This window comes from Globicephala melas, chromosome 1, assembly GCF_963455315.2.
Source record: "Globicephala melas chromosome 1, mGloMel1.2, whole genome shotgun sequence".
In the NCBI taxonomy this organism is placed as follows: Eukaryota; Metazoa; Chordata; class Mammalia; order Artiodactyla; family Delphinidae; genus Globicephala; species Globicephala melas.
In genome coordinates this window covers 76,819,369-76,829,710 of record NC_083314.1, presented here as the reverse complement: position 1 = coordinate 76,829,710, position 10,342 = coordinate 76,819,369, and the positions used below count along the sequence as shown (strand labels likewise).

At 55.8% G+C, this 10,342-nt stretch overlaps 1 protein-coding gene across 2 annotated transcripts; it reads right to left on the bottom strand.

Moving 5' to 3' along the window:
* Window positions 1-293: 293 nt before the first annotated feature.
* Window positions 294-10,119, bottom strand: CRTC2 (CREB regulated transcription coactivator 2). Of its 2 annotated transcripts, XM_060298940.2 has the most exons (14): window positions 9,654-10,119; window positions 6,812-6,913; window positions 6,623-6,736; window positions 5,997-6,061; window positions 5,306-5,374; window positions 5,032-5,135; window positions 4,902-4,931; window positions 4,666-4,730; window positions 4,515-4,564; window positions 4,139-4,383; window positions 3,370-3,776; window positions 1,783-2,052; window positions 1,077-1,263; window positions 294-945 (listed from the first exon to the last, which is right to left on the bottom strand). In XM_060298940.2, exons 1-14 carry the CDS (start codon window positions 9,804-9,806, stop codon window positions 725-727), a joined length of 2,082 nt encoding a protein of 693 aa, XP_060154923.1. In that variant the 5' UTR covers window positions 9,807-10,119; the 3' UTR covers window positions 294-724. The 2 variants fall into 2 exon arrangements, with proteins under 2 accessions (XP_060154923.1, XP_060154925.1); XM_060298942.2 differs by lacking the exon at window positions 5,306-5,374.
* Between the last annotated feature and the right edge of the window lie 223 nt (window positions 10,120-10,342).

Sequence of the window (10,342 nt, the reverse complement as noted above, 5' to 3'; positions counted from 1 at the left end):
GTTTTTAAATCCTCTCTCCTTAGGAGCCTTAGCACTGAGGCCAGCTACCCGGGAAAACTGGGATCATTCTACCAGAAAAATCCAGAGCCGAGAGCTCAGCCAGCAGTCACCTCTTCATCTCCTGACTCACTGCCAGGCCCTCAGGGTTGAGAAAGAGCAGTAACTTGTCCGGCCAGTCACAACCCCTGTCCCCTGATGCTGCAGCAAGGCCCTGGACAGATGAGAGGGCCCGTGCCCCAAGAACTCCCTCGATCCCGACCTGCATCCCAAACAGCAGCCAACGACACCAAGGGTTTGATATGATTTTTTTATTAACATAATATATTTAATAAAAAATAATATCCACTCTGGCTCTCTCCTCCATTGCAAGGGGAAGAGTGGTGAGGAGGGGCTGGCACTGCCCACCCCTAGGCATCCGGACAAGCCCTGCCTCCAGGGCTCCCCTCTACCCCCTGCTTTCCAACAGGCTCTGACCTCCAGACAGACGGTTCAAAGTTACAAGTGCTTTAGGCCCTCCCTTGAGCTCCCCCAAGCCCCATCCCTTGTGCAGAATTCAGGGGCCACCTGGACAAACCCCTTGCCTTTTCTCATTCTTGGGATCCTCCGTTCATGTTAGAAAGAGGATCTGGGGGCAGAGAGTGAAGTCTCTACTGGCCAGGGGGAAGGGAGGAAAGGGACAGTGATGGGGGACAGGGCCAAGAAGAGGGATGTCGATGAGGTGCCCTCACTGCAGCCGGTCACTGCGGAACGAGTCCTCCACAGCAGGGTCAGGCAGCAGGGCACAGGGGTCGCTCAGCATGTTGAGCCCCTCCAGGCCCAGAGGCTCCATGCGCAGCTCCTCCTCCAGCCCCAGCCCCAGCTCCAGCCCAGCTGCTGACACCTCAAAACCGGGCACTCCAGCCAGGGCCGCTGAAATCTCCTTAGAGAAACCGGGGGAAGGGTCTCCTGTGTGGGCAGAAGAGAAGAGTGAGGACCCCATGTCTTGTGAACTCTCCCAAGACCCCCTCAGTCTCCTGCTGTGCCACCAAATGTATCACGCCCTCCTTCCATCCCCCATCACCACCCACACCTCTTACCTGTGAGGATGATGTTAGGCCCTGAGCCATGGCGGGAACAGTGGGTTAAGTTCTGGTGGTTGAGGGCATGGGGGTCCTGGGGGCCACTCACTGGCCCCTCACCGCCTAAAAATCCAGGCCCTTCGGAAAAGCCAGGGGGATCCAGCGCCAGGCTGGTTGATGGGTTCTCCATGCTGAACTGCTCCAGCTATGGACACACAGACAGGCCTTGAGAAAGTAGGCTTCAGAACAGGGTGGTCCTGCCTGCCTTTGCCTAGCTCTGCTAACACATCCTCTTTGCCCAGTAATATTCATACACCTCCCCCTACCCCACCCCGCTTCCCACCTCCACCATGGGAACAAAAGCAGAGACGGCGGGAGATGGCCACAAGCACAGCGACAGAAGTGAGCACGGGGCCCAAAGTAGGTGTGGGCACCGTACCTACTGGGACAGAGCATGCGCGTGCCAGGAAGACAACGGGTCAAAGCAGTAGTCATCAAAGAGCAAGCTGCACGGAGGTAGCTGGGGGAGAGGGGCAGGAGTCGGGGTCAAATGCAGGAAGAGAGGAGCCCCAAGTTGGCGGTACTGTGTTACCTGGGGGCAGGTAAGAAGGCTCTCCCCCACCTAGATCTCCCAGTTCAAAATGCCCCCCTCGATACCACTCAGGCTCTTTTGGCCCACTCCCAGCCCCTCCCCTGCTTCTGAGCTAGGGACCCGGGTACTCACGTTCCCCAGGCTGAAGTCACTCATCGGCCGGTGGTAAGACTGTTGCCCATGCCCACTGGGGCTGGGTGGGTACAGTGTCCCATAGTGCAGCTGCCTGCCTGGGGGCTGCCCACCGGAGGGCTGCACTGAGCAGGCCTGAGAGGGCAGCCCTGGCTGCTGCAGAGGCTTTGGGGTGGGTGGCTGGGTGGGCAGAACCAAACTTGGGGGACTGTACGGGTATGGAGGCAGCCGCTGGTCACTGGGCAGCTTACTGGTGTCCAGGGCGACGCCCTGAAGAAAAGCAAGGAGAAAGGGGGAAGCTTACCCCTCAATGTGCCCCCTGAGAGGAGCTCTTTGTCAGGGCTTCCCACCCTTTTAAGCTGCGACCATTGTCAACACAAACCCAAAAGCGTTCCATTGGGCATCGCTGGGGTGCAACTACTCTCAAAAATGCGTCTCAGGATGAAAGTGACTGAGAGAGGTTAACACAAGGATAATTTTGAATCCACTCCAGGAGTCAACTATTCCTAAACCTTGGTACTTTAACTACTGTTAGTAATCAACTACTTGTGACACACCTCACAAGGGACTGATCACACAACAGTGACCTTGAGAATGGCTGTTCTAAAGCCTTGAAGAGGCCAGAGGGACTGTGAGAGGAAGGAGGGAGGAAGGAGGGAAGCTAGGCTTTTAGTCCAAGTTCCCAGAGAGCAGAGCCCTTGCTGGCCTGACCTCAGTCTTTCCTACAGAAAAGGGGACCTGCATAAAGATGGAACATAGAACACACATTCCAGAGAAGAACAACAGAGAAAGAAAGGGAAAGTAGGGGAGAGGAGAGGGGAAGAAGAGCGTTAGGGTGAAAGAAGGGGAGCAGAGAGAACAGAAAAGGGGAGAAGTATGGGGAGGGAGGGAAGAGCTAAGAATGTTGACACTGAGGAAAAAACCCTAAACCAAGAATTTTTAGTAATGGTCCCAACTCTTCCCTAACATACTGTGTAAACTTGGACAAGTCACTTCCCTTCTGGGCCCCAGCCTCCTCATCTGTAAGATGAAGGGACTGGGCTCCATCCTCTGACAGTCTCTGACTCTATGAAATCTATGAAAGAAGGAGAGGAGATGGGAGAGCGGATGGGACAGGATGGAGGCAGGAGAAAAAAGACAGACAAGGAAAGAAGGATCGGAACAAAAAAGAGAGAAAAGGGAAAGGACAAGCTATCATTTGTCGAGCATGCACCCGGGCTAGGCACGGTGCTGCGTACTTTCCGTATGTGATTTCCTTTGATTCTTACATTGCTGTCCTGGTTTTACAGACGAGGGTGCTGAGGCTCAAAGAAGTTAAATAACTGTCCAAGGAGACTGCTAGTAAGACGTGGGGCCAGGATTTGAAATCAGAAAACTTAACCCCAGGGTTTGTATTCTTAAGCCAAGAGGAGACAAGGTGGCTAAGAGTGGGGCAGGCAGAGGACGGAGGAATGCAAGGGGATGGATGACAGCAGGAGTACAGGAGTTAAGAAGAGGTATTTGAGGAAAGCAGGGTGGGAGGGAGAGAACTTGGCAGGAGAAGGAAGGGAAGGGAGACAGACATGTAGGGAAGGCAGCCACGCATACCTGAGTGATGGAAGACAAGGTGGGTGACATTGTTGGCGAAAACTGTTTGGGCAGTTGCTGTTGGGACCTTCTGGCGTCGGCTGGGCCCGCGGGCAAACTCAGGGGACTGAGGGGCACACGGCGGTGGTGGGGAGAGGCCCCAGGGGTAGAAGCTGGGTAAGGGGGGGCACCCAGCACCGGAGATGAAGCAGAAGAGGAGGAAGAGGAGGAGGAGAGGGCCGGGGCGCTGAGTGAGGGGTGACCCAGGGAGGTGGTGGACAGTGCATGGCGGGCCAAGGAGGAGGCAGGCAGTGAGGGGTGACTGTGGGAGCCCTGGAGCTGGGGCTGAGGACTGCTCAGGGAAGCCTGGAGGTTGGGATTGCTTAGGGAAGACTGCAAGGATGGGTGGCTGAGAGGTGAATGAAGTCCTGTAGGCACAGACAAAAAACCAGAGATGCCAACATTACTGATGGGAACTGGGCCCCTTTCTGCCCAGAATGGGTAGCAGTGGCCAGACTATGGAAGTGGCAACACAATGTCCTCCCTACTCTGTCCCTGACAGTCAGGATGGCATTGCCCGCTTGGGGGTTGCTCTCCATCTTCTTTCTAGGAAAAGCCACACCTACCAGTTCTCACTGGCAGAAAACTGCTGTGAGGGAATCCTGGGGTACACAGGTGAAGGGCTGGTGTGGGCAGTCACAGGAGAATCCCAAGGTGCTCGAGCCTCCCACCCCTTCGTCCCTCCAGCTAGACAGCACCCCAGGGACACACAGCCAAGACAGCCACTCACCTGGTGCATCATAGCCTGGGCCCAGGCCCAGGCCCCCGCTGATGCCCAGGTGGGTCATGGTGTGGGTCAAATTGGAGGTACTGTTGCCCCCACTCAGGCTGGGGTAGACTGTCTCCTCTGGGTCCAGGGGGGTGGGCAGCGGTGGGGGAAAGTGCAGGTTGGTGAGGTCAGGTAGGGAGCCTCCCGTGTTCATGGCAGGTGGGAGGACAGGCACAGTGGCAGGCTGGTCAGGAGATGGAAAGATGCTGGGGAAGGAGAGGAAAAGATGTAAATGGGGATGGGGGGGCAGTGGTCAGGGAAGGGCAGAGATCAGCCCTCCACATTTCCCTTTGCTTCCCTCCTCCACCCGCTCAGCTGACCTCCGAGAGATACGTACTTAATTCCAGGGACTTCACAGGACCGAGGTCGGGAGGAGGATGAGGACAGCTGAGGAAAGAAGGAAGAAGGTGGCAAATGAGGACAGAGCTCAGTGGAGGACCCTGAAGACCCGTCCCATGGAAAGAAGACGGACAGTGGGCCACGCCTACCTTCTTAGCATCCCATGGTTTCAGCAAATGCTTGTCATCTGGCAAGTTCTCCTCAATAGCAGGGACTTGAAAGAGAAAGACTGGTGATGAGAGGGTTGAAGAAGAAGGCAGGACAGGAAGCAGACGCAAGTGGAAGGGCTCCCACCCCCTGGCCCTGAACAAAGCTCCCAACACCAGCCCAGAGATTCTCTGGCATTCAGTACCCGCACATATCAAATGCGGTGAGGAACACATACCTTTGGAGTCCGTTTCGCCATCCAGAAAACCTGCAAAGGATACGGCGGAGCTGGCTGCAGTGCCCACTTGCCTACCTGCTTCAAACAAAAGCTCCACGGCTACTCCCTCCCCTGGGACATGGCCACTTACCTCCCCGGCGGCTGGGCAGGACGCTGGGGGGTGCAGGGCCTGGATAAGTGTCCTGAGGGCTGGGGTTCATCACACTTGTGTGAAGGGCAGAGTCAGAGCTTGTCCTGTGGGGGGAAAAGAGATGAGCTGCCACCTGTGACAGTCTTCCTGGTCCTCATGCCCTGCTCAGTAGGGGAAAACACTAGCTGGGCTGGGACAGGGTGGGGTGAGAGAGCAGGGCCCCAGAAACTACAGATAAGAAGAGATGTGGCCTAAAGAAGGCAAGGGCCATCACCTGTTAAGTGCAGATGGTAGTCGAAACAACTGCCCCTTCTCTGCAGGGAAATTGCCCCAGGGCATTGTCCTGGGATGGAAAAACAAAGTGATGAGGAGGAAGGCTAGCAATGGACCAGAGGGCAGGCACGGGGGTTGGAAAGTGTGGGGCAGCCAAGAGGGCTGGGCACCCAGGATCATCATGCCTCTTTCTTTCTGGTTCTGCTGATATCTGTGATCCGTGAACCCTCTCCCCAAACAACCTAGGAGATCTGGAAATAACTCCTCTCTGCCAGGACAAGCTGAATAGGAATCCTGGAGCCCAGCCACTGTGCTGGGTGTAAGTCTTAGGGATGAGATGGACAGGGGAAGGGTTCAGAAATCTGAATGCCAGAACACTGCACCTGGCACCCACTCTTGACAGGAGGCAGCCATTTTCACCTGCCACCCTACCATTCTCCCCTCCCCCCACACACACCCCAGCTGCCATTAGTCCTGCTCTGGCTGGACTGGGAGGCTTGGCCACACGTGTCAACATGGCCAAGACTGGACTCTGACCCACCTACTCCACCTACCCCCACCCCTCCCAGCCCTGCCATTACGGGAGGAGGTACTGCTGAAAGCCTGGCCCAGCGGGCCCAAACCCAAGCCCAGCTCCCGCCAGAGACAAGTCAGAGAGTGGGCAGGAGATCCTGCCCGCCCTGGACACTGACCTCCGCCAGCTGGACTCCGGGGGAGGAGATAAGTAGGCAGGACTATAGGGAGAGCTGTCAATGTGAAGAGCACCAGTTAAGGGAAAAAGTGAGGAGGGGGTGGACGGGAGAGAGACCAGATGAGAGAAAAATAACAGAAGGCCGCAGACGAGTTGTTTCAGGAAACAAACACCTTTCTCCTCCTCTACAAGGGGCAACAATAGGGGCAAAGAATGGAAGAGAAAAAGGAGCTGGAAAATATAGGTGAATATCTAGGCAGGGTTTGGGGGAGACAGGTCTGTGGAGGTCTCTGAGACTGAAAGCTATGAACAGAAATGTGAGCAGGAGGGAAGCAAAATCCCTGTAGCATGAGACATATCACGGAGCCCTGCCTCCAGCAGCCAAGAGCAAGCTGAAGTGAGGACGGTCAGAGATGGAGGACACAGTCTCAGGAGGCGCAGCTCCCTGTCACAGCAGCCAGTGCTGAAACACGCACCAAATGTCACTTTTCAGGGAACCTGGGTAAAGGAGAGCTCCCGCAGGATGGCACTGGACAACACTTCAGGTCCCTTTTCCTACCATGAGTTCCTGAGGAACCCCACCCCATTGCCCTCCAGACTCCGCAGCCCCTCAGTGAAGGATATGTGGCGGGGGTAGCGGCGAAGTGGGGACACCATTCTTCGGGGATCTCGCTGCACCCGTTCCACCAGCCCGTGGTGCCGAGTGCTCCGGGATGAATCCAAAGGGGAGTGGAGGGGGCTCTGCCAAAAGAGACAGGCAAGTCAACAGAGGGAGGTGCGTGAGAGCCTGCGCTCCCCCAGCTGGTGTCCACTCACCTGGAACTCAGCCAGGCCACAGCCAATCTGGTTCACGTTGGGCAGAGAGCCACCATAGTGGGAGCTCCTTGTGTATGCCAGTCGCAGTTTTTGGGCCTGTAACTGAGACATGGAGGACAAATGGGAATGTCAGGGAGGGTCCTGAGCACTGTTCCTGTGGCCATCCTTGCCATCCCTGTCTCCAGGACATGCTACTATTGCTGCTGCTTTTAAGAGATCTGCCAGAAGAAAAGCCAGTACTGGGGAGAAGGTCCACTGAGACCTGGTGCAAACAATCTGCCCTAGCTCTTCCTCAGGCTGCCCCCATCAATGCTATCACTAATGCCTGGCATCACCCTGCCAGGTGGAGCCTGATACTCTGCTCAGGGCCTGTCCTAGTCGGCATCAGTCTAAACAGAGTCCCTGAGGGGTTGCCAGGAGCCCCTAGGCTAGTCACATGGGTTAACTCCTGGGGAAGGGTGCCTATTAGGCACCTCTGCTTTCCCTTCCAGATGTGTCCAGGACTAACTGGAAGACAAGGGAAGGGCCACAGGTGGATGCCATAGAGCCATAGCTGCCAGCCTCTTTCCTCCCCACTCTGGAGGGCAGGCACAAGCTCCTGGGCTCTGCCATTTGCCCAGCCTCAGGAAGGCTACACAGAGCCTGTACCTCCCAAACTAGAACAACTAAGGAATGATGGCTCTTCGAACTGGAAAAACAGTGCCAAAACAAAGAAGCATTCTTCTACATAGTCCTAAAGCCCCTGAATTGGTAGGGGAGCCTGGAGAATGGGGGTGAGAAAAGCAGCAGCCCACTCCAGCCTGGCCCAGAGCTGTCTCCTTGGCCTCATCCTCACTTTGGGGAGATACGTCTGGCACCGGAGTAAGACACCACAACCCTCAGCCTGGCATGGTTTTAGTCTGCCTAAAGGTCTCATGTCCCTCTGTGAGAGGTGAGCACCTACTTCTAAGACTCAGCTACTGCCACCCCAGCCAAATGAGACCCAGGGCAGCTGATGAGTGGTTAAGATTCTAAGAGCTTCCAGGGGTCACACCGTTGTGCATAGGGCAACAACAGAATTGACTTTCTGTTCCAAGAGGTCAGTCCAGTGAGTTTAGCAGGCACTATGCTGACCTTTGGGCCACTTCAAGACTGCTACTAATATACATGATAACCCCAGTTTCCAGGAGTATAGGCCCCAAAGGCCACATCTGCCTCAAATGAGACTTCCCAGCTGGCCAGATAACAGGCTGAGCTCCAGGTCTCTAATCCCTAGCTTTAGACTCTTGGGTCCCCAGGCCCTGGACATGTATGCCCACTAGATTTTTTTATGTGCAGAAGAAAAGTTATCCAACAGGGGCAAGGTGAGTGGAGGGGACCTTTTGACAGACCAAGGCACCACAAAGAAAGAAGGTCCAGTTTTGAGCTTTTGTTTGTACCTATAAGCCCTAAGATCCCACCATTCCTCCGTTGTCAGATGGAGGTCAGCCTCTGGCCCACCTTCCTGCCTCTGCCCCCACTTTGATCAAAAGCTCCTAAAGGGGGGACAGTCCACAGTTAGATCATGGTCCTCACGGCAGTTAGAGGGGGTTATGCACACACACACACACACACACGATTTGCTTCCCCACCTAACTTTCTCTGTTCTGACTCCCCAAAACTAGGACACATGGTCTCTAGAGACTTAAAAGAGTAAAAAACACAAAAAAGACTAACAGAGTCAAGGGAGACACACACAAAAATACAACCAGAGTTACAGTCATAGGCAGGTTCAATCAAAGGCAGTCAGACGAGCAGAAAGAACTTTGAAATGTGGTATTTATGTTCGGCCATCCATCACCCCTTAAATTCCTTCTAGCTCCCTGCCATAAGGGATCACTGCAATATCCTCACCTGCTGTTTTGAGAATAATGTGTCCCTAAATTAGGACTGCATACCAGCTGGGCAAACTCCCACCCCTCTCTCTCTCTGACATCCAGCCCTGGGAAGCAAGAAACCAAGATCAGGGGGCTTCAGAAGCAACGCCGCCAGGATTCCTTCTTTCTGGAACTTCCCAGGAATGAATATTCCCTACACACAGAAGACCCTCCAAGGCACCCCATAACTGACCCACAAAACAGTCATCTCTCTAGAAAGTTCAGCTAACCATCAGGTTCCACATAACCTACAGCCACTGGTTACCCTCTTTCAAGATCCAAAGCCCTATCTCTCCTCCAAGGCGGCCAGGGCAAAATACCACCAGTCTGTGAGCAATGGACCTCACCTTCATTCACGTCAGGAAACCACAAGAAGTATTTGAAAAAGGAAGCAACGGGACGGGACGCAGGAGGGGACTTCCTGGCCCACTATACCCAGCGCTGCCGTTCAAACCACTCAAGGGGCCCTTTCCCGGAGATACTAACTGCCAAGAGTAGCACAACAGGGCAGAGGGACCAGATGAGAGGAGATCACCAACTGAGAAGAGCCAGACTAGGGCAAGCAGGCCATCCCCCAACCCCATAACCCAACATAGAAGATGCTTCAGCAGACTCCCTGAGAGAACTCAATCAGAGATGCACAAGGACCACCCACCTCCTACCTCCGCCGGGCTTCGGGGACCATCTCCTCTCTCTGTCCACTCCTGCCTCACTTTCTCAGTTCCCATTCGTTCCCAAACCCTCCAGCCTATCTGGAGTTTCGACCTCCTCCCGCAAAACCCGTCTTCCTGCCCCCCGGCCCTCCACCCGTGCCTCCCAGACGGAGGCGCCCGCTACCCCGGCCGCGTTCCGCCTCTTTCGCTGCGGCTCCCGCCCCCGCCCCGCCTCTCGGCTCCCCGTTCGAGAAGTGCTCTGCTCCGCTCCCGCTTGCCGGCGCGGCCCCTCACCCGGGTGGAGCCGATGTCCATCATCACCTCCTCGAAGGCCGCCGTCTCCTCGGCCTGACGCTGCTTCTGCAGCGCGATCTTCTCACTAAACTTGCGCGGATTGGAAGCTGAGGCCGTGGCCGAGCCGGGCCCGTTCGCCCCCGACGTCGCCATCTTCCTCCCCCGTCCCTCCCCGCCACCCTCCCAATACAAGCCACGGCCTGCGCCGCGGGCCCCGGCCCGGCTCTTCCAGCCGTAGCCGCCGCCGCCGCCGCCGCCTCAGCAAGCACCGCGAACCCGGCCCCAGCCTAGCCCTGACCTGCTGCGCGCGGGGACCGCCGGGAATTATAGTTTGTTTACGTGACTCCTTCGCAGCCGCAGTCACGCAATACGGGAGAGGAAACGGACACCATTTCCCAGCTGCCCTGTTGACTGCGGGAACTGGGGACTTTGCTCCTCCCTCTCGGCTCCTCCCTGCGCGGGGCAAACTGGGAAGAGTAGTTCTGCATTGGTCCCGAGCCTACAAACGCGAAGGGGCGAGGGATTAAAGAGAGGAAAGGAAAAGGGAGGAAAGGGAAGGGGTGGAGACAGGGAAGGGGTGGAGACAGGGAAGGAAGCAGGAAGAGACAAGAGGAAAAATTTGGTCATCTTCAGGGAAGGGAACTAGAGGGGCCTGAATGTAAACAGTGAGATCACGGATATTCAAACAG

Coding starts and splice junctions, on each gene's coding strand:
- CRTC2 (XM_060298940.2), bottom strand. CDS start 9,806: ATGGCGACGTCGGGGGCGAACGGGCCCGGCTCGGCCACGGCCTCAGCT. Junction 4,932..5,031: donor CCTGCCCAGCCGCCGGGGAG/GTAAGTGGCCAT, acceptor TATCCTTTGCAG/GTTTTCTGGATGGCGAAACG. Junction 4,384..4,514: donor TGTGAAGTCCCTGGAATTAA/GTACGTATCTCT, acceptor CTCCTTCCCCAG/CATCTTTCCATCTCCTGACC.